Source organism: Numenius arquata, chromosome 10 (assembly GCF_964106895.1).
Source record: "Numenius arquata chromosome 10, bNumArq3.hap1.1, whole genome shotgun sequence".
NCBI classification, from domain to species: Eukaryota; Metazoa; Chordata; class Aves; order Charadriiformes; family Scolopacidae; genus Numenius; species Numenius arquata.
Window position 1 is genome coordinate 3102518 of NC_133585.1, and position 23889 is coordinate 3126406.

Below are 23889 nucleotides of genomic sequence, written 5' to 3' on the forward strand. Positions count from 1 at the left end.
CCTTCTATCCTTTCTCTACAGTAAGTATCTTCTCTTCGCTTTACTCCTAAAGCCTCTGTGGCATCCCTGTGCTTATTTCTGTTCAGCTGCATGAAGTCTGCTATTTCCTTTTCGAAGCCCAGCTTCACTATAATGCTTTGTATATTTAATCATTAAAAGAGGACTCTTTAGCTTCTTGTTGCCAGCAGCTTCTGAGCTGCTGCTGGCAAATGTCTGAGCGATTTATATGAGCCCTTAGCATGGGAAAAGCAATTCCTGGGAACAAAAGCTAAAAAACAAGGAAGTAATGTGTGTTTGGAGTAACAGTAGCAGTGGTATGTGCATCTGTGGCTCATGCACTGCATTGCTACTGTGCTTGGATTTGTTTTTCAGGCGTGCAGCAATACTTCTTAAAGTTATGCTTGACTTTTATTCATCCATTTCTCAGCAAACTGACTTCAACTGGGAATTCATGCCTCTCAAGTGTCCACTTTGCAGATGCATTAGCACTACATGGGGCCATAGAAGGGCCAGAGAGGGGGTGCTGCAGCACTGAACTGCAGCTGCGTAGTGTGTCTTCTAACAGGACTCTTTTGAGCAGGGGCTCTGGCACATGTCGCAGCACTCCCCCTTGGCTTGCTTCTGCTCCCTCACCAAATGAATGAGGTGAGCTAAATAGTGTGTCCCAAAACAAGTCAGTTTGTGTCTATAACAAGAAGCCACAGACCGGTGGAGGGATGGTGATGCTGTGACACAAAGATATGGGATACTGGGCTACCTGCCTAAAAGCGTGGAGTAGGAACCATCATTTTGTTAGTCCCATCCTGAACATGTCAGTCCTGACAGCTCTAGGATTTGGCCTGAGAAAGAGCTAGGTACCATCCAAATCAGCCATTTGGGATCTCACCCAGACTTTGCAAAACTTTTACCAGCTGGTACTTTATTTTCTACCCTCAGCCTTTTTATTTTCCGAGGGGAAAACAAACCCACTTGGAACAGTGAAGGGAACTCCTGTTGTAAAAGGGGCTAAGCATCAGTTTCTGGTGTCATGGGAATTCAGCAAGTAGTTTCAGATTTAATAAGGTGAATCTCATGGACTTTATCCTCAATAAATCTTCTTTGGAACTTCTTTTTTCCATTAATCCAATGACCTATCCTTCTTTGAAAATCTCTTACAGCTTCCTCTCTAGCCAGCTCCTGTTCCCTCAGCCTGATTCACAGGTATTTCTTCAAGCACTTTTCACATCTTCCTAGTCCCAGGCTATCCTCCAGTTCGCTGCCAGGTTTTTCCTGTTCTCTGCTACCACAAGTTGCTGGTGAATTGAACCTCTTCTCAAACTCAGAAAATCTACTTGATTTTTTTTTTTTTTTTTAATTCGAGTCCTTTTGAAGAAAATTTAACTTCTATTTTGAATGTAGACCTTTAGCTACCTGGCCTCAGAGTCCCGCTGTTCTCTGCAGAATAATAGATGGAATATAACAATCAGGAATGGATAAGATCATGATTACAGCATGTCATTAAAAACAGTCCAACCAGCCTTGGAAAGATTCTCAAGAACCAGCAGCACTAAGGGCTAGTTTGCATAAGCCACAGGCTGGGGTTGTGTGTGCAGTTTGAGTCGAGAGGCAATTTGGGCAGACTTGGGAGTTGATGAGGCTGAGCGAGGAAGTCGAGCTCTGTTCTGTGATGTTGGTATATGAGCAATTACCCATAAGCTCTTAGCTTCAATATCCCCATGCTTTGAATATCAGTGTTTGCATATTCTGCATCTCTAGTGATGCAAAGTTCCTCTGCACACCTGGGAGTCTGTGGTCATGTGTTTTGAAATACCCCTCTGACAGTATTAAGGGACCCGTTAGCACAGTTTGGAACAGTTAGTATACAAGTTTAGCACCCTTGAATCTACTAGACTGTAAGAATACCATAAACATACATAAATTATCCATATACACACCACAAACAGGAGGTGCACCCCTGAATCGTGACTTCAGTTACAGATTTGTCACACTGAACACTGAGGTGACCCTAATGAAAATAGTGATTGACTGCATGATCTACCTGAGACCTTGCACTGAGGGAAACCTGGCTCATTTTGCCCAGTCTGATTGTGTAACTTCAGGGCTCCTGCCTTGTTGGTGACACGCAGATAACTCAGAAGTAATCATTTTGTTTGCAGCTGACTGGGACCATCCTTTTCATCGCTCTCCTGATTCTCTTTCTGCTGCTGGCTCTGGCTCTCCTTTGGTGGTTTTGGCCCCTTTGCTGCACAGTGGTAAGTATAGGGCTTTATTATTTTGACTTGGTTTCATCTCTTCTCTGCGAAAGCACAGAGTGTTGAAGTGGGTGGTTAACTTTGTTTAAGAAAAATGCTGCCAGTTTTGTAAGGCCCTAATTCCAAAAGTTGCCTTAAGTCCTTGTTGAAGTCACTCTGGTCTGGTTTTTTGAATATTGCAAGGCCTATGTGATTCTGATGCTGAATGAGAAGTTTGAGTGAGCTCGTGGACATGGCCTAAGTCTCTGTAGGGATCAAGACCTCCTTAGATGAGATTTGAAACCTGCTGCAGAGAAGTGCAGTGGAACTGATTTACTAATATTGGCATAGAGGCAAGAGTTAGGCTTTTTTTTTTATTTTATTTGTAGGACCTGCGGATTCTGAGTGAATACTACCAAGCACTAGCTTGGTAATCGCATGACATTAAGGCAGAACTGCTGCGATGCAGAGCTGTATTACGAATTACTTAACAAGGCACTTGACTAATTGGATAGCTCAATGTGATGGGTTTAGCTTCTCATCTGCATTTATTTTATGCCTGCTGAAAAGCGGTGGGGCTAATGATGGGATTGAATATTGGTGAATGGATCAGGGCAACCTTTCTGTGGCATGAGCAAGAAAGCAGCGAGGGCATAGCATGGAGATGGATGAACCCTAACATTAACTCAGATTTCTCCTGTTGTTTATGTATTCCAGGTGATCAAGGAGCCGCCACCACCACCACCTCCAGAGCCTGTGAGTATGCTATTTTTGAGCTGTTGCACTGTCTGCAGCCACTGTACTGTGTTGTGCTGCCCAGGAACACTAGCCCTGTAGGCGTCTTAATGGCACCTTGAAGGCTGTGAGAGGAAGTCTTTTTTGGTCAGGACAGTTATTTCTGCCTTCTGGCCTTTTTTTATATACGTACTGCAAGATTATTTCGGCCCACAGAGAAAATAGTTGCATAATTCAGAAGTCCACAGACTGACACTTCTTATGGTATTTTATTCCTTCTGCTGAGCATCAAACAGGTGTGAAAGCAGATCTTGGCTTCTCAAGCTGTGCTGAAAGCTGTCTCTCCAGTAAAATTGCTGTTGCCCTCAGCAGGAGTTTAGCCCAGACTGGCAGTAAGGAAAAAAGTCTGGCAGCTGGAAGAAAGGACAGCGAAGGCCCCATTCTTGTGGCTTTGCTACAGAAGAGGGAGGCAAGAGCCTGCCCTGGCTGTGGTTCTGCTGCAGTGTGACCTTTGGAAGGACATTTGGCCTTTCTCCATTTAGGCTGGGAGCTGTTTGAGGCAGGGTTGTATTTTGCTCTTTTTGGGACAGTAACACTGACCCTGACCTCAGCTTAGTTTCACTGTACTAATTTTGTGAAAATAATAGGAATAAATAAAAGTACCTCCAGGGAAAACTCATGCCTGCCTTTATTTCTTTCCTAGGCATAGACAGTTAAATGATGGAAAAATACTTGCCTAACCCACAAGAGAAGCTTACAGTTTGCTGCTAACTCGCTGTAACTTGGCATGAATATCAGGAGGCAACCACAGCTGCTGTTTTGAGGTTGCCAGAGGCCACCATTACTGTGTATGTGATCCTGTTGCTTGTCCTGGGCAGCAGCACTGTGACAATTTAACTTTAGAATAGGCACTGAAAATTGTGCTGGTTTTAGGGTGATTAGTGTTGTCGTGAAGCACTAAATTGCAGCCGTGCTGTGTTGGAAGGAGGTTTCAGAGAGCATCGCACCCCTGCAGCAGAGTTCCCAGATGCTTTGCGATTATTCTGACCAGCAGAGATTTTTCAATGCAATTAAAGAAACTGTGAGCTGACGTAAGCCTCCAGGAATAACACAGAATACAGATGGTATCCATCCCTTTACTTGGCCTTGTCTTTCCAGTATGGATAGTTGTTTCGTTATACTTAGCCTTCCTAGCTATGGTGGCCTGCCCTTTAGCTCACAATCTGTTATTGCTGCTATCTAAAACTTGTTCTAAAGTGCAAGCATTAGATTTCCATTACTTTTAAAAATGTCTGTAGTAGCTGTTGGTGTTACTTTTCCAGCTGATAAAATATCTCCTATGCTGAACACATAGCTAGGCATCAGCCATCATGATTAGCTGTGTCTTGCTACTGTCAGACTTGCCAGCAATTAAGGGTTGTTAGACATGAAGTCTTGAAATCTGTGTTACATTGCATGGAAGAGGCAGGATATTTTAGATTAGTACTCCAAGTTCACAATGGAATCAGATATAAATGAATTCAAACAGCTGATGTAGGTCACTGGGTACTGTTTTAGATGTGGCACGAAATTCAATAGACCTTGTTTGTGTATTTGTTATACTCTTAAAAACAAACAAACAAAACCAAAATCTAAACAACAAAACCCAACACCAAACCACACTGGTTTGTATATTTATTTCCCTGACTTGGGATAAAAAAAACCAAAAACAATATAAAAAAACCATCACCAACAACAAAAAAACCCAAAACAAAAACTGAGCCCTCCTTACTAGTTAATGAAAATGTCAACTCTCGTCTTGCCCGGCCACACTAAAGAATTTTTTGGAGGAACTGACCCATAAACCATAACTGAGAGATCAGATGTCACTGAGTGGAAATACCTTTCTCCAAGGCATAATCTAAGAGTTAAAAAGGGAAAAAAAAAATAAAATATTAAGGCATGTTTTCTAAAAGCTGTTGTTGGCTTTTGGAATCTCAATTTCATTTACATTCCAGTCAAAACACGTAGGGCAATTTTGAGAAAATGTCACCTAGTACTCTGACAATAATTTGTGTCCATCTCTAGTATTTGGATTTCACTTGATTTTTTTTAAAAAAAATTTTTTTTTAGTGAAAACTAAGTCCAGGCAATGTATCTAGAAACATACTTGTCGGGATGAAAATGAGCAGAGAGCACTGTGCGTGGCCAGTCCAAGAGCAGCATGCACATCTATATATCAGCATGAGGTGTAGTTATTGGTCTTTATATTAGAATGCAAGGAATGGAAATGGTATTGTAGGAGGCTTGTTGGGCTCTTTCGTCAATTATGTATGTACTTGGGGAGTGTCAGGGTGTGACTTTCAGCTGCCTCGAGTCAGCGTAACGATAGGGACTCTGAGAAATCCCAGTGACTTTTATTGGCTCAAGGTGACAGAGGTTTTTTTACAAAGGTTTTTTTTTACAGCTCCTGTCAGTGTTTAATAGACCTCTCCTCCTGTTCCAAATAAGAAATAGACATGAGGTTATGCTATGATTAACTTCATTTTGCTATTAGTCTGCCTAGTTAAGAAGTTCTTCACTTATAATACCAAAAAAAACCCAAAAAGGTAAAAAAAGTTCGATCCGAACCAGAAGCGGTTGCCAGCTTGTAGTTAAGTAAGAACAGAACAATGAACCTGAAGTAAAGCCCTGATTCAGACCCTCCCATGCTCCAGAAAAATAATCTGCAGCCTTTGTAATTGCAGGTCAAAAACTCTGGATCTGAGGTTCCTGACGATTTGGAGACGCTCCAGTCTGAGTCCTGGTTCCAAACTGTACAGCTTGAGCCAGGCTCCACAAAGAATCAAGCAGCGTAGAATAACTGGTTACAGCTGCCATCAGAAAAGGGTCTGATGCACATGTTAAAAAAACTCACAGTGGTAGCTCTTTTCCCTGTTAGGTGACATTAAGTTTTAAAAGCGCAATTAAGAAATTATTTCTTTGGGCTAACTGATTGCTGCAAGCCAGTATAATGTACGATTCATCTCCACTTTGCCTTCCTTTACAAGTCAGTTGTGATTTTGAAGCTCAATGCATATTTGACTAAATAAAAGCTGCCCGGAGAGAGGAATAGGCAACCCTCTTTGGCTTCCCTAGTTAAAATTGCAGCTGCAGAGACAAGAGACTTCTGTTTTTGTCAGCAAATAAGTCCAACACGCAAAGCCAGATATCCAAGGCTTGGACTGTAGGATGTTCATTTGTTTTCCATAGTTTATGCTGTTTATGTGAGAACAGCAGTAATATCTCCCTGTCTTTCCCACAGGAATCAGATGATGAAGATGGATTGCCAAAGAAAAAGTGGCCAACTGTGGATGCATCTTATTATGGAGGTCGAGGTGTTGGTGGGATTAAGAGGATGGAGGTATTTGGGTTGTTCTTTTGTATTGTCAAAATCAGCACATTTAATTATAAATCATAGCAATATGTTTTTTATGTGATTTTTAAAAAGCTACCTTGCTTGACTAGAGACTGGGATTTAGTTAGGGCTTGTCCACCTGATTGCACCTGCTGTCCAAGTAGCAGACATCAAGCCGCCATCGTTCGCATGAATAATTAAATGAATCTAGCATGATGAGCCAGAGAAAAAAATGTACAGGTTAAGAAATGGGATAAGCACCAAAAGCAGTTTCAATTTACTGACTCAAACCCGTCAGCGCAGTTGGGTCCAGTTCTCTTGTCTCAGGCAGAATTACACTGGTTCTGAGTATTTGAGGGTGCCGTCTACAGTGTGCCTGGCTGGCTGGAAGAACTTGGTTTGAGGAATTTAAACCAGTGATATTTCCTTTTTACCTCTTTTTTTTTTTTTTTTTATTTTTTCTTTTTGGGTTTGAGTTTTGGGTGAATTTTTAAATTCTTTTTTTTTTTCAGTTAAGCACTAACTCCTAATGCACCTGTGTTAACCCAGGTTTAACCCATCTGTGTTAAAATTGGCCAATGAATCAAATCCTGCTCTGGGATTCATGCACAGGCCGGTCTTGATGTGTGAAGTGAGGTGTCACCGTGACAGAAATTTGCCTTGTGCTGTCCTATGGCATATGCATTCCAGGGAGTCAGTGGATAACGCTGGGATCAGCTGCTAACTCCTGCAAATAACCGTGTTAGTGACATCAATTCAGTGTTCCTAACCATGGGTAACATAAGGCAGGAAATTGTCACTCAGCTGAGGGCCTAATGATGAGTTTTAGGGACGTCACACCAGAACCTCCCATCAGATATAATTGGTAGCTGAGAGAGGTGGGTGAATGTAAACCAGCTGAGGATCTGGACCAAACTAGGGCTGGCAGAATGAAAGCAATGGCTTCCCAGCAAGTCCTTGCAAGTCTGCAGCTTAAGTATTGCATCTTAATATCCTTAACCATTTTCCTTGGGGGAATTTTATCCTTGGTGCTGAGTAACCCTATATATTGCCCTTAAATGCAGGATCACATTTCCATTTGTGGTAAGAAACACAACCAAATCGGAATTTCAGCTTGAAATAAGTAGTGTATAGTGTGTGAAGATAAAGTTATTGATCTCTCTCTTGTGACTGTGCCAGGTGCCTTTGGAAGAGCTGGTTTTAGTAGTAGCTGCACAATTTTGAGGGCTGATGCTCTTAAACCATCCACATGCTATGAAGTCCTACAACACCTTTCGTTACTGCAGGGTGCAAAGGGTAGTGGTTCCAGTAGTTGAGTGAGACTGTTTTGACTCTTTAATGTGTGTTTCTGATCGCAGTGGGAGTTTGGTGCCTTCATCAATTTGGCTTCATGTCTGGTGGCATTGGGTCATCTGATGGGAACTAGGTTAATGTCTCTGAAAACCACCTGCTGGTGGGGACTGCTGTAGTGTGTCTGCTTACAGTGTGTTCTTCTGACTTCAGGTGCGATGGGGAGACAAGGGGTCAACAGAGGAAGGAGCAAAATTGGAGAAGCCCAAAAATGCTATTATTAAGTTGCCAGAACAGGAGTATGAGCCGTGGGAACCCAAGCCGAAAAAGCCCCATGTGCGAAAACCACCTTCCCAGCGGAAATGGTACACTCCGATCAAGGTAAAGTGTCTGCCCTTTGGTTTTACTAAATCTTTCATGTCACTCGTGTTAATACATCCCGCTGCTTTAGTGCAGTTTTTTTTATGGCAAATCTGGGAGAGGCTGTTTAGAAAAATGGCCAGTAACCCTGAACTTTGCCGGTATCTTGGTACGTGCAAGATATCTGGTGTAGTGGGAGGTGTCCCTGCCCATGGCAGAGGGGTTGGCACTCGGTCATCTTTAAGCTCCCTTCCAACCTGAACCATTCTATGATTATTTCACCTGGGACTGTGTCACCATAGCTTTTTGAGGAAGAGTGGAGGAGGTTGAAAGGCATAAGCAGAGATCTGCCCTCCCTTAGCTCACACCTTTTCAGGTACTTTTGTGTTGCCTGAGTTGCAACAGCAGATACCTCAACTCTTATGGAGGGCCAAGAGGGGGGATGCTGTTTTGTGCCATCGTGAGGCAGCGTATGAAAAGGATCAGATGAACTGCACCATCCTTGCTTAGATTGCGCTGTGGCTGAGGCCTTGGGTTGGGATTCAGTGCTGTTCCCCTCTAGTTCAGCCACAAGACGTAGTGTTTGATTTTGGGCAAGTCGCTCAGTCTCTCCACACTTTCATCCCCATTTCTTCCATGTCATTATAGTATCTGGTGTCTCCCCGGTATAGTTATAGTATCTGGTGTATTTTAATGTATGTATCCTCAGACAACCCTTGAGGCAGGGCAGAGCTGTTATCTCCCCTTTCAGGGAAGGAAGCTGAAGGGCTGGAAGCACAGGCCAAGGGAGCAGCATACCGTGCTCATCCCAGAAACCTGTGGCCATGTCCCAAACCAGTGCTTTGTGGGATGAGTTCCCCCTTCCCCTCCATGCTCACAGATCAGTTTAACAGTGCTTGAATTTACTGTCTGGAAAGTACCTGTGAATTTTAAAGCCTGCCTAGGTAGGTAGTTCTTGTGGCTGTTTATCCATCCTCCAGCTCACCGCCCAGTCAGTACAGTACTTTTTGTTGTTCTGCCTTTTGTTAATGTAACACTGGTCTAATCGTACCTCTTAGCGGAATTGTTCACACTAAATTACAGTCATCCTTGGTGAGTTTTGAGCCAGCTGAATTTGGCCCATTGCATATTGGGTACATGTTACTCCACTGAGGTCTCTTCTTTGGCTGTCTAGATAAGCAGTGTACAGAGGGCAAGGGCACAAGAGCAGTCTTTGTGTAGACAGTTTAATTCGGAAAGGCTGGATCAACTCACCTGTAGTTTTGTGCTGTTTTCCCCAAATTTCTTGGTTGTGTCATTTTTTTTAATTTTTTTTTTCAATTCCAGGGCAAACTTGATGCACTGTGGGCTTTGGTTCGACGAGGCTATGATCAAGTCTCTCTTATGAGACCGCAGCCAGGGGATAAGGTAAGGTGTGACAAACACACTGATGTGTCACTTCTCTGTTAGCAGCCGCAATACTCTTCCCTTCCAACAACCCCATCTTTTTTTATTTTTTCCTCTCTTTTTTTGGTGAGCTTGACTTTTTTCACATTACCCTAAGGCTAAAAATTTGTCACAAGAACCAGAGATTTCAAAATGAGCTAAAATGTTTGCTGTGGCATCTATTTAAAAGTATTGCCCCAAAAGGTCAGCAGTAATGTCTCTGTTGTGATGATTTGAGCAGACTAAGGAATAAACTGGCTGGTCAAAGTAGTAAATGAGACCTTTTTCAGCCATATAAATTCTTAGCCTTGTTCCTGGCCACCTGTGTTGAAGTCAAAGGATAGGTTCGTTGTTTGTGGGTTCTGGGGGACTGCTCGTTTTGAATTTAAATATGCGGTAGTCATTCTACAACAGTAATTATCCTTCCTACCCAACTTCATAAAAATGCTTCTCAGATTTAATAATAGAGTTAAGTGATTAATGAGAGAAGCCATGAACTGTGCAGGTAATGAAGAAACAAATTATAGCAAAGTTAAAGGAGAATAAAGTTTCTGTAGAATTCTGTGCAAAGACACGTTTCTTGGACTTGTCCTATATGTAGCAGAGAGTTATCTCCTGCCTTAATGAAGTCTATGGGGCAAAGGTAGGTCAGGAGTAGATTCCTCCTGGGAGGATGGAGGGAGTGTGTGCCTTTCAGAGCCGCTGGGTCACTGCAATTAGCTTAGTTCAGAGCTCTCTCCTGATTTCCCTGTGAGAGCCTGGCACCGTTACGGTTGTCTCTATCTTGTTATTCTGGGGGGACAACTCCATAAGAATTGAGTCCTGTTGTACCTTCAAATATGGTTTTTTTGCAGTGGAGCTTTGAAACAGGAGGACCAAGCAGAGACACCATCTTTCTCTCCCCTGCTGCCCTTCTCTGGCCAGAATCTATACATTTCATTGCCTTTGCCCTCAGGGAAAGGGGTTATAGAGTTACAGTAGTAGAGGCTGCAAAGTGTTTTGTTTTTTATTTTTTGTGGGTGTGAGTGGTGCAGAGGCCCTTGTGCTGGGCTTGTCTGCCTGGATGGTTTTTACACCTAATAACAGTCTTAAGCAGCCCTAATTTACATCATCTAGGGCAGATACACTACAGCCCTCCAACTTTTGGCAAAATACTGGTAGGACATTTGTCTAGTTACTAACCAAACATATGCAGCTTCAGTATTTAAAGTTTAGTCTCGTCCCTTTTTCTTTCGGTGCGTAAGGAAACTAAGAGAACAGACTCGGCTTCCTATGCTACTTTGTAAAATGGGTTTAACTGTTACACTGAGCTGCCTTTTCAAGGCAGCTGCGCTCAAGACACCTTATTTACTTTTTGAGCACGATCTAGAGCTTCTGAATAGGCTCTTTAGGCCCAGCTGTATTTTGATAGCGCTAACATTGTATAATACGAATCTATCCTCTGCCTTTCACTCCCTCGGTTGGTACGTTTCTATCAGTGCAGAGCACAAGGGAGCCTCTGTTTGCCTACGCGGTCAAGAAACATGCAGGGGGCTGGCTCCGAACAGGGATCCTCAGTTCCTCGCCTTCCAGCTCTGCTGTGGGGAGGACGAGGGACTCAAAAGAGGCAATGTAAAACCGAGCAAGCTGAAGGATTATTGTATCAGGGGGAATCTTAGAAAATCAAACGTACATCTGGGAAATAGGGTGGAAAGAATCCTATTGAGTCAGATTCGGTGGAAGAATAGGATCATCTCTGTTCCCTGGCCTGTGAAATTAACTAAAGCTGAAGAATATTGGAAGTGAAGCAAGAAAATGACTGGACATCTTTCTGCTGTAAAAAAAAATAAAGGCTATCACAGGCCTGTATTTCAGGGCGAAAGCCCCACCACTGAAATTGGTGGGTTTTAGTTTGGCAAATACCTCAGCAAGGGTCACAGGACCCTGCTCACTCGACTTCTGCAGGTCACCCCTGGCAGGAGCCTCTTGCACTAGGATGAGACATCAAGGGATAAACAAACACTTAGCTCTACCCCATCATTAGCAGACAGGCTGCTATTAGTGGGATGGCTTTTTGCTGAGCTCTCCGAAGGCATCAGCAGAAGAATGGAGAGATGAAAAAGGGGCTAGCAGCTCTTCTGCAGATTGCTGGGCTTTCTTCCTTGCAGTAGTGTGCAACCGTGAAGCCTTGATAGGCATTTGTGCTATTGCAGCGATAAATCCTTTAGAGCTAGGCTGCTGTTCTTCCCTTCCTCCACCAGAAATTTGGGATTTAGAGGACCAGCAGTCCTTTTGGCCCAATAAAGGGATTAACAACTCTGAGGTGGGGACACTGCTCATCCAGCAACAGGGAGCGTGCCAGAGTGGCCACATGGGTTTGCAAGCTGTGTGTTGTTCAGGATACTCAGGCTGCCTTGAGGACTTCCCCATCACCTCTATGTTGGTGTCCTCCTGAGCTTAGTTATGACCTTGCAGGGGCTGTTATGAACACTGGAGTTTGGGAAATATTAATGTCTGGCTATCTTGAAGTATCTCATAGAAACCGCAGTAGCTGGTGGGGCAGGTTGTCAATAGTCTCTGCAAAAGGGAACTTTCAGGTTCTTCTCCTCGGCCCAATGGATCAGAAGTGGGGCTGTTACCAATGCCAGCAAGTCAGCATTAAAAGCCCCGATATGTGCAGAGAAGAAGGTGAGATGCTTCTTTCAAACGGTCTGCTTAGTTGCTGCTTTCAGCAAATCCGTTCCATTTTGCATTTCAGCACATACTGCCACAGGAAATTCTCGGAGGCTTGGTTTACCGAAAACCTCAACTAAAAAAACCCTACATTTTTCCCCCCGGGCAGAGTTGCTCCTGTTTACTTTAAAGCTTTAGAAAGTGATCTCATTTTTGTCACTGAAAAATTACCTGCAACAGAGAGTTAGAGTGTAGACTGGATTTTGCTGTCATCATCACCCTTGTATGTTTGTGGGACTTTACTTAGAAAAAAGTAATGTTTTAGCAGTACTGCCCTTTGCACGTGCAAAGCCCTTTCCTGGGAGAGGGGACTAGAAGCAGGCTGTTGGACAAAAACCTGAAAGCCTCTTTTTAATTCTTCATTCCGTAAAACTGAAAGTAAAAAGGCTGCTGTGCAGCCATACAATTTCACAAACTGTAAGCTGCTGGTCATATTTGAAGCCAGGACTTCTGGGTCCTTTCAGGTTCTCACCATTGAGTCGTTGTGTGACTTTGAACAAGACATGGCAGCTGGAATTTTAAACATCAGCCTCTGAAATGAGAAGAACGGGAGTATTTGGGTTCCTTATTCTGTGTGTCCCTTTCAAAGTAATCATTTATAAGCTGATAGGTTTGTTAAAGCTCAGAAGGTCAGATTACCCTCCAATTTTGAGTGATTCTTTGTAATGCTGAGGATGACATCTGTGTACCTTACTTTTCCCAACTGCAAAACAATCATGAGAACACAGTATTTACCTTCCTTACAGCTGTGAGGTTTAGTTAAGGCTTCCCAGGCACTTGGGACTCCCCAGATGAATGGTGGGACATCAAGCCTATGGATCATTAATAACTAGTAATTATTTTCTGGCTGCTGCCCACGGGTGGTCAGCAGTTTGAATGCAGCCCACGGGGAGGGCAGTACCCGCCCATCACTCCGTGCTGCCTACGTAGCAGTGCTATTTAGAGCTCATACTAATTACTTCTTTTCAAGATTGAGTAATGGCCTTTAACAGGTTTACCTGCCGCTTGCTTGGAGATGTGTTGTAATCGCCCAAGTAGTAATTGGCAGAGCTACAGGGGGTGCTAGAAAAGCAGCACCTGGCTCCTTCACACTGTGTGTATCAGAGACTGCTGCCTGGTTCTGGGGCTTTTCTCCCTTTGCTTAACCTTTCTGGATCCAATTATCTTTATAAGCTGCTGAAAAATTAAGGAGATGGGGACATTGCCTGCCACAGTAGGTGATCTCACTTTGTCACTTTCAATGAAAATGTGACACGTAGCCCCCGTTTTACTCTTTTTCCTTTTTCCAAAGGAGACCAGTATCTCTAGGGTTCATTCCTGCTGTAGCAGGCATGGCATGGAGAAAAAAAGAGTTCCCTAGTGTGGGGCTAGCATCCTAATGCTCGGTTCCCAGGATGCCCCATCCCTGGAGGTGTTCAAGACCAGGCTGGATGGGGCTCTGAGCAACCTGGTCTGGTGGGAGGTGTCCCTGCCCAGGGCAGGGGGGTTGGAACTGGATGATCTTTAAGGTCCCTTCCAACCCAAACCATTCCATGTGCTGAGCACTGCGACTGGAAATATATAATCGGTGACAAATGAATTTCCCATCCTGCAAGAAGCCCCCATAAACTGACATTACCTCTCACTTGTGCCAGGATCATGTTATTTCTGACGTGGAAGAAGGCTTCACAAATGGGCCTTGGGTGCAAATCCTGCTTAGCACAAGCTACACAACAGAATGGATTGGCCTTGTCGTTAAGCTGTCACCCTGGGGACCCTGGCTGTAGCTGGTGTAGGTTGTTCTTCACTCCTGTTGTACTGAACTTCCACAGTGATAAATGAGATGAACAGTAAATTCTAGGAGGGTGAGACCATGGTCCTAACAGCGCTCTGAGCACTTCATAGATGGACTCTGTTAGGTAGACAGGGGGCTCTTCTGCTACTCTAAAAGCACGTGTACCACTTTGATATTTCTTTGGTATTTATGGCAAAGAAAAAGGCTCACCAGGTCTGATTCTCAGGGTTTTTTTTTCATAGGGAATGTGACTTTGGGATAAGGACTGTTGTTTCTTGGCAGCACCCAGGATCAGTGCTGAACCTCGCCTTTTCTTGTCTCAGTTGGATTGCTGGGACCTGTGCATCTTAATTTACCCTACCCAGCCTTCTTTAGCGCTCTGCTTCCATAATTGTGGTAACTCTGTAGGAATTAGTTCCCCCATATGCAAAATAATGTTGTGACCTTCCTCTGAAGGTGGTTGAGCTTTGGAAATAAAAAAACCACTCTGCAAGATAATGTGTTAATACTATTATTCATACTAAAGTTATTGGCTGGAGTGATAGCTACAGATGAAAAGGTATTGCATCATTGCTCTGTACAGAGGAGCTGTATTTCTGGATGCCTCTGTTCTTCTATAAACTACTGTGGGTCATGATGTGGTACCAGAAGAGAACCCAAATGACTGTGTCTGCCGTTGTACAAGTAACTCAAAGATACTACTCAACCTGAAGAGTTTGAGCTATGTCTGACAAGTCTTGATCTTAACTTAACCTTGCTTTGAACACAAACATCAGGTTAATAATAAATCCTCCAGTTCTATATGCCAGTTCCAGTCTCAGATAGGAACTGTTCCTGCAACAAGCAACAAGACTGCAAGTGCTTGGCAGTCTTTCCAGCAACACTGGTGGTTTCTGCAGCTTTTTAAGATCTGCATTTTTTTTTTTTTTTTTTTTTCAGTAGCATGTGAACATATCACTTCTTTTTCCCTCCCTGTCAGGACTTCAATATTTGACTTGCTTCCCTGGTATGTTCATTCCTAGAAATAATAAGGTGGTGGTGTCCCAAGGAGCTCTTCCATCTAACTTAAAATAGGAGCTTTTTGGGGAGGAGAGGTTTTCTGTGCTTTGTCAATACGCCAGCACTGATAATGAACTGTATGAGTCTCATCCCAAGAGAAGAAAATCCTTGTGACATGCACAGAGGAACCTGGGAGCTGTAGGTTTACCATCTACTTGCTGTGGGTATCAGCAGAGCCATCTAGGAGCCAGTTGCCCAGAGATGGGCTGGGGATACTTGTACCAGTTTCCAGACTCTGGACAAAGAGGCAGCTTGTCTGTGTGCTGGGCCAGGATCTTACCTTTTGGGCTGAGGCAAGTTAAAAGTAATAACCATTTTCACCAGAAATCTGAGAATCTCCATCATTATCCTTAGCCCTAGGTGGGTGAAGAGCATTGTACTCTTCCTCTGTGCTTGCCATAATCACAGCTTGCTCCTGAAGAGACAATCAAACAATTCACCCTGGAAAGCACGGTGACACTTAATTACAGTTTGAGCAAGACCAGCTATGGTCCTTTGTGGCCTAATTTGCTCCTCCCAGCAAGCTGCCAATACCTCAAGGCTGAGCCTGTTGCACCCAGCGAATGTTTGTTGCTCTCGTTGCTATGCTCCAAAGCCCTCCCCATTCGAGGTGATGGACAAGTGCGATCTCCTTTTCCCTGAAAATGCCAAAGGAAAGAGAAAAATCGTTTGCAAACCAACTACCGTTTGTTGTTTTTTTTTTTTTTCTTGAACCACATTCTAGTCTGGTCAGCATTCAAGTGTGGAAATGTGTGGTGCTGTGGTTAAAACAAGGGATGTGAGTCACAAGTCCTGAACTTGTAAATACTTTTTTTTTTTTTTTTTTTTTTTTTAATCCCCCCCCCCCCAAGCTGCTGCATAACCTTGGGTAGATGACATGACCCAAGAGTGGCTCTCCTCGCTTCCTCCTCTTTGGGAGCCTCATCCATAAAAGCTGCCAGAAAAGAGGAAGGCAGTAAATTGTGCATTTTGAGCGCAGGTTTAGGTTAAGATATTTTTCTCAGGTTTGGGTGGGATTTGGTCTGGCGTTGACTGTACTTTGAGATCGGTACTGAATATAAAGTATGCCTGATAGACCTTAACTTTGGTTGCGTCCAGTGTTATCCTTTTCTATTCCCTTTGCCACGTCAGCTTTTTTAGGGCTCAGACTCAACAGGGCTTTGCTATAGATCTGCACTGTGCATTACTTCAGCCACAACCTCAGCAAGGTCCAAGACCTGTGATGTTTTGTGCATTCCTGCAAGATGTCTTGTGACTCTGGCCCATCTTTCAGAAGGTGTCTGTAGCCCTTTGCTGCATTTTCCTGCTAAGGCAGGGCTGGGAACAACATGCAGCTCCCTGTTGAATGGATTGTGATAGAAATTGTTTGAATAGCCCTGTCCTCAATACTGGGCTGGGTTCTCCCTGTCGCTTTCCTTGTGTGCCTAAGCGGGAAAAGCGGTATCAGGCGTGTGAGAGCTGGATAGTGGGAATGTGCTCATCAAGTTTATCTTGCTGAAGGGTCCTGGTCCTCGTTTAAAAGGCTGATTTTCTTGGCTGAGCTATTCCTCCTTCAGATTCCTCAGTATTGGTTGGTTTCTCCAGGGGAAAGCTGGAGGTAACCCACTTCTCTTCAGTGTATTCCTGCGCTGGTCCTCAAACTAATGCAATAGGCTGCTCCCAGAGGATCCATCCCTGGTTTCAGGCAGTACCATGCACAGTTGAGACTGAACTGAGGAGCAGTGTCTGCAGATGTGCATGAATTGGGAACCTATCAGTACTTGATTGTATTCAGCTCTCGCTATTCTGATTAAAGAAGCTTCAGTGGCCTGGGATACTGCAGCTATTAACCCTACTGCAAAACAGTTCCTATCTGTATCGTAATTCCCTAGTAGGTCTGGACACCGTTTTCTAGGTCACTCTTTTTGTTTTGGCTAAAAACTGCTTCTTTAGATGGTCTGCATGTATTCCGCGTTCGTGGAATTAGCTGCAGTTGAACAAATACCTTTGAGAAAGTGTGAATATTTTCAATTTATTTTTTTTAAACACTTTTTTTCCATCTGAAACTCAAAGAAAAGATGTTTTGAAATGAACAACATACATGTTTCAAGCCCGAGTGAAACTTACTTTGACATATTTCTTCTGCTTGAAAACCGAAGGCTTTTGGTTGTTGTTGACTTTTTGCTCGGCCAGCAAGTGAACCGAAAGATGACTTTTATTGCCACCGTTACGTGCGGTGCATGCCATGGGGCTGTTTGTGAGTTTGCCCTGGCAACCCACCTCCCTCGTCCCCTGGGGGATCCCCTGGATGGGGTTATCACACCCTTGGTCTCAAAAGAGGAGCTCCTGTGCTCTCTCCTCCCACCCCCACCCCATAAATCCTACTTTCTCAGCTATTTGGCTCCTGTAGCTGTATTTTCTGTAATGTGTCTCCCTGGGGCTGCACCAGCGAGCCAGTGAACGAGGCTCTTGGGTGGTTTAAGTTTGTTTGCTAAAAAGTCAGAAAAGGCAGAAAAGTTGCTTATAAGGTGCCTTTGTGGGCTGTGTGAAGGATCCACACGTGCCTCAGCTGCTTTTAAATATCTCTGCCCCTTCTGGGTCAGGACATGTCTTGTTTAAAATTGTGTTACCTCTCACACCTTAAGCCTCAGTCTAATTCCAGCTGGCTCCCACTGTGCTGTAAACAGAGTTTGCTGCTGCTGCTCGGATCATCCTTGTGCATTTGCACTCATCGTTTTGTAATTTTCAGCTTGACTTTGTGACGTACCGAAGGCCGTAATAGGGGCCTCACTGTTACAATAGGAATGATTCACAAGGCAGTGATTTCCTTCCCCTCCAATAACTCCACCACAGAAGGAGGGAGCAGAAGTGGTACGAGTTCACTTATAAAGAGGCCGAATAACACACTGGATAAAGAAAGGGCTGAACTGATTTTCCTTTTTAAAAGCAACGCTAAAGGAAACAATAATTCTATTCTCATTGTTGGATGCTGCCATTTTACTGGACCTTACTTTTAAAATCCTCCTCTCTCCAGGTCAACCTCATTTTCTCTTTTCTCTTCATAGTTTTGGTTTACCATCATTTTAGGCATCAGTGCTGAGCTGCCAGATAGATTCCCAGAAAATTGTTATTGACAAGACAGTACTTATTAAACTGAAAGATATTTAAAGAGCCAGATTCTCACGTAAACAAATATTTCATGTTGATGGTATTTAATGTTTTGATTTGAGACCTAATAACTGAAAATGGCTTCATATAAAAATTAATTACAAGTTAATAAAATGATTGTTAATGCTTAATGCCATAACCACAGTATAATTAATGGTGATTAAAATTTAATTGTTAAATAATATAATTAGAAAATAATTATAAATTACATATTTGCTGACCTGAAAGTATGATCAGCCACCAAACTGCTGATATGGGAATCTCTGACGTTTCTAATAGTTTATTTTTCAACACAAAACCACTCAGTCCCAAATGTAAGAGTTAGGAGTTAGTGAAAGTTACTTGAATACGCCTGAAAACCAGGCAGGCTTAGGTTTTACGTGACAAACTGTTTCAGCAGCTCCCTAATTTCTAGCCTGTGTGCTGCAGGGTAATCAGTGCAATTCCCAGGAAATCCGTGAAGGTTGTAATGAGCCGTGACATGTTCAGCGCACAGTCAGCATGAAGCAGTGCAGTGTGAGGAGGCTTTTGGCAAAGCCCAGTGCACACAGATCCTGGCTCCCGAGGAGCCAGCTGCTGATCCTGACACTTGCCCAGGGAACTCGGATAGTGGGAACTCTGTACCACCTCCGTTCAGCTCTTTCTTCGTAAAATTACTGTATCCATAATCTACCTCATTCATAAATACATTTGCTAAACAAGTTTCCCATCCTGTTGCTGTTTTAGGATAGCTGTTTCTGCTGGAACGCTTTTGTTCATTATTAGAGGTTGGGGGTTATCCTGTCCTCAAATTTTCCCAAGATTCAGCTTTTTCAAAAGACACTGATCCTGAAGGTATATATCCCATTGGTTTCTGGGTGCGTGGATCAAAACCTTCCCTGAGCTGAAATGATTCTGACTTTTTGCAGATGCTCACTCTTGTGGTTTTGTAGGTAGCCTAAAACCCCAAATCTATTAATAATTTTGAATTTTAGAGCTCCGTTTTTACGCGGAACTTTAGGAAGAGAAGCTATGTTCTGACAAACCATGTCCATGGCAAGCTGGCAGAGTCATCCCAGTAACATCTGTAAACAAAACTGGGGAGAAAGGTGACTACTTTGAGCCCAAGGAAATCGTGTTCGTTTCAGATTTCAGCAACCTGTATGTGATACTTCTGACTGGGAGCTACTTTATTTTTTTAACTTGGTGGTCCAGTGTTTTGGATTGCTACGCTCAAACTTTAAAGGAATGATTTTATTTGAATCCATTCTAAAATGTAAAGGCAAGTGTCATATTCTTGCAAAGCCAAAGACCAAGAAATTTCAGTAAACTTTTAAGAGTATCTTCCTCAGTCAGATACCCTCCTCTGCTGGACAGAACTGCAGCACTGAGACTCCCCGGGCAAAACCAAGAGTGAATGAAAACTCAAGCAACGTTTGTAACAGGAAGGATATCTTTTATTAGGTCAACTAATGCAGCTAAAAATAAGAAACAGACATACTTTTGCGCACACTCTGGCATGCACAGAGATGAAACTGGGTTTGATTTTTTTGTTAAATAAACACCAATGCATGTATTAAAATAAACAGAGAGAAGGAACAGCTTCTGGCAGATGAGGCAGATTTTTAAAATTCTTTTTGCTGAAGTGCTCTTGGTACCGGGGGGGAAAGAGACTTGCCCATGGCACTCTTCAAATTGCCTGGATCCTTTTAACAGTTGTTCCTTTCCATTGAAAACTTGCTGAGTAGTAGCTAAAGATTTTGGGGAACAAGCACTGGGGAATGATGTACTGAGGACTGTGATGAAAGCAGCCCAGAAACAAGATGTGGTGGCTTTCAAGAGGTCCCTCCCTTCCTCTCCCCCCCTTAAACCACACACAAAAACACATCTTAGGTGGTCGAGGAGGCATTGCCTGGAAGTACAAAGTGCCTGAGTTGCACATGTGATTGTTACACTGGGATAAAAGCTGGAGTTGGGACAAGGGCAGATCCCGCTGCTTCAGTATCTGTACTTCTTGAAAAGCCAATTTGGCAAGCAGCATAACAAGAGCCTAACAAGTGGATGGACATATGGGGAGGCAAAATAATTGTGCATGGGGAAGAGTGTGCAGATGTGAGCTGAAGTAAGGGCGTAACTCCATATGGCGCATGGCTGACCTTCAGTTGGTGCCTGAATGACGGTACGCGGAGCGGGTCACACCATCTGAGGGATCCTGTACTGGGAGCGGGGCTGAAACCAGACAGAACTGGATTTACGCGCATCGTCTGCTTCCCACAAAACAATAAAGCAGCTCCTGACAGCTGTTGTGCCCGAGATCATCGTGGTATTACTGCACCTTGCAACTCTAGACTCCTTCCCTAAAATATTCCATTTACACTATGCTTCGGGGGAAGAAATACTGTTGCCACCGCTAAAGTGCTGGTGGCCGGTGGCTCTTAATCCCACTTAATCCCTCTTAATCCCCTGTGCAGGGAGAGCATAGGTGAGTGTGCAGATTACCTGATTTCTGTCCATGTTCTCTATGGTTTAAATGCTTTATATGCCTAAAGTTAATCCTTTCAAACATAAGATATTAAAAATCCTGTTATTTGAGAAACATTATGGATTTTTTTTGTAAACTAACCCCAAAGGGATGTGCACGTTAGGTAGAATAGCTGTGACACTCAGTTATTAGGAAAGTGTGATGAGTGGAGGGCTTAATTCTCCAACCTAGAAATCCTTTGAGGAAATATGCTTGATAAATCCAAACTAGGATTTATTATCATGTGTTCCTCCCTTTTCCTTTTGGTTGTTAATCCTAATGCTGGCTAAGGGTTTGGCCTCCTTTTATCAATGGCTGCTCGAAGTGCTCAGGAGGATTTGCTCCCGTATTCACCAGAAGTCTTTGATATATGAAATTGTAGCCTAACACCGATAATCTTTTGTGAGGAAGTGTCACAATACATACATCGATCACCCAAGCCTCTCTCTGTCAGACTCTCCCAACCCAACCGTATCTTTCATGACACAATGCGGCGCATGGCCTTTAAATTACCCATCTGTCTGACAAATCAGTGAGTGTGGCAGAAACTGGCAGCAGTTTGACGTCGCCTATCACTTTAACTGAGGTGAAAGTAATGCAAACAGATTTATGGGATCCCCTTTGATTATAAACTATGAATATATTTGGAATTGATGGTTGGGAGAGAGACACAGCGGAGAGGCAGGAAAGGCTCGTAGGCAAAAGCACTAGTGTTGGGTTTGCAGCTTTGCGTTTACTATAAGGGAGATTGTTCTGTTCTTAATTTTTTCCTTTCCCATACGGTGCATCTCATCTGAGTATCTCTAATGTTTTTTACGGTTTTTTTCTTTTTCTTTTTTTATCCTGGGTGGTTATTTAGCTCTTCTCTACTCCTAACTTTACAAATATCAAGGTTGAATCTTTTCAAATGTATTTGCAGTACAGCTGTTAAATATATCTGTAACGTCCATTGCATGGCAGTAAATACTGCTGAGTTTCCAAGTGTGCTCTGGATACAATGGAGCGCGGGAGAGGACAAATAGCTGACAAGGACGGCTGCTTACTGCAATGTTAAAGAATCATAGGGTCATAGAACAGTTTGGGTTGGAAGAGACCTTTAAAGGTCATCTAGTCCAACCCCCCTGCAATGAGCAGGGACATCTTCAACCAGATCAGGTCGCTCAGAGCCCTGTCCAACCTGCCCTGGAGTGTTTCCAGGGATGGGGCATCTGCCACCTCTCTGGGCAACCTGTTCCAGTGTTTCCCCACCCTCATTGTAAACAATTTTTTCCTTCTATCTAGTCTAAATCTTCCCTCTTTTAGTTTAAAGTTATTACCTCTTGTCCTATCACAACAGGCCCTGCTAAAAAATTTGTCCCCATCTTTCTTGTCAGCTCCCTTTAAGTACTGAAAGGCCACAATAAGGTCTCCCTGGAGCCTTCTCTTCTCCAGGCTTAACACCCCCAACTCTCTCAGCCTGTCCTCACAGCAGAGGGGCTCCAGCCCTCTGATAATTTTTGTGGCCTCCTCTGGACCTGCTCAAACACATCTATGTCTTTCCTGTGCTGAGGGCTCCAGAGCTGGACGCAGTACTCCTGGTGGGGTACTAACTCATGGTGGTGAGGACTTGAGTTCTGTGATGGAGTAGAGTAAAGCTTGTGGGTTTTTGATCCAATGGCTTATCTTTGTTGTGGAAGTAACCAAGACCTTTGCCTCCATGCGGAGGCTCTGGCCCCAGTAAGCATTGCCTTGAACCTGGTTCATAACCAAAGTCTGCTGTAAGAAGCCTGGATTTTTAGAAAGGGGATTTTATCCTACTTAGTGCGGTTGTTGTTCAAATGCAGTGGTGAATTGTGATGGTGAAGGCTGGGACTGAGACCTATAAGTATGTCTCATGTACAGACAACAACACGCCCATTCAAACAGCTCTTGGCTGCAGCTGAGCTCTTGAAGCCCTGAGCCATCCAGTCCAAGTAAGCAGTAGGGTGGTACCCTTTGGGTGTTAGTACAGTTGTTGAATCATTTTCTGAGCTCTCTGGAGCTTGCACAAGCTTCTCTTGATACTCTGCTTGCCTTCCTTCAGAGAAGCCATAGACTGAAGTGAGTCACTTCTTTTTAAAGAACTAGTTTTCCTGAACGAAGGTGCAGGCATTGGAAATCACTTAACAAAACAGATAGTTGTGGTTCAGCTGGGATGGCGTTTGCCTGGATTTCACGGTAAACTGTCGTTTGTGGGGTCCCACAGAAACTCAGCCCATTCCCTGAACACCTTCCATTTCCTCGTGCCAGGCAGCACTGGGCTAGCAGTGACCTGTCACTGGTGTGGGTTCTGGTATTCCCTGTTATCACAGCCATTGGTAGCTGTGGGGATTGTGATTCACAGCTGCTTAGCTCTGAGATAAGCTTTTCTAAATCCAGGGTCCTTCTCCTGAATTTTACTTGGGGGATGTTGGCATAATCTTGAGCTGAAGTTGGTTTGTTGATTCCAGCATGCAACCTAAACCTCTGGCTGTCATCAGCGTCATGGCTCTGCGCATCTTTCAAAACAATGGAGGGAAGATGCCTTCTGGGACAGATGTTTTCTAAACAAACCAAACAAGTTTATTTCTTTTTCTCCCAGCTAGTGTTTGCCTTGAGAAGAGGAAAAAACAGGTAACATTGCCCTCCATGCTAAACTGTAGAGGCCATTTTCATTCAGATGATTGTTACGTGGAACAAAATGTTTTGCCTTTGCCTGATGCGCAGAGGAAAAGGTGGTGGCAAATGGTGTTCACTGATGGGATGAGTGCTTGCCGGCCCACAGTTACTTACTTGGAAACCACATCCCAGCTCCTGTAAATGGGGTGTTGGTGGTGTCGCTCCTGCATTTTCAGGCAGGCTTCTGGCAAGCTTGTGGCAGCTGGGTTCTTGCACAAGCATCTCCCACATCCCCAGGTGAGGAGGTGGAGGCAGTGATGCCAAGTGTTGCATCTCCTCACGCAAGGTTGTGTCCGCAGGGTTTCATGAGGCTTCTGCAGAAATAGTGGGGCAGTTTGTAACAAAACTTTTTAGGGGTCGTGGGAAGGAACAAGTACAGCAGAAATCTTGGTGTCTGACTGAGGTTGCCGTGTTGGTTTTGAAGTGCCCAGGAGCCCCTGGCTGCTCCCCACAGGAAAGCCTAGGTGCTCTTTGGGGTCTCGCTGTCTCTCTTCCTGTCCAGAACTTGGTTAGTGGGAACCTGTGCAAAGCTAAAGGAAACCCTGACCTATTTGCATTTAGCCCCTAGTTGACTAGGACATCCCCAGTGCTTGGTGTTTTTTCT

General features: G+C 43.8%; 1 protein-coding gene across 1 annotated transcript in view; it reads left to right on the plus strand.

The window, feature by feature from the left end:
• ANTXRL (ANTXR like) overlaps positions 1-23889 on the plus strand; it is a 53296-nt gene that overhangs the window by 28376 nt on the left and 1031 nt on the right. The window contains exons 13-17 of the mRNA XM_074154563.1: positions 2157-2252; positions 2949-2987; positions 6250-6348; positions 7846-8013; positions 9319-9399. Coding sequence (XP_074010664.1) covers positions 2157-2252; positions 2949-2987; positions 6250-6348; positions 7846-8013; positions 9319-9399 — 483 coding nt within the window. The remainder of the gene's footprint in view (positions 1-2156; positions 2253-2948; positions 2988-6249; positions 6349-7845; positions 8014-9318; positions 9400-23889) is intronic.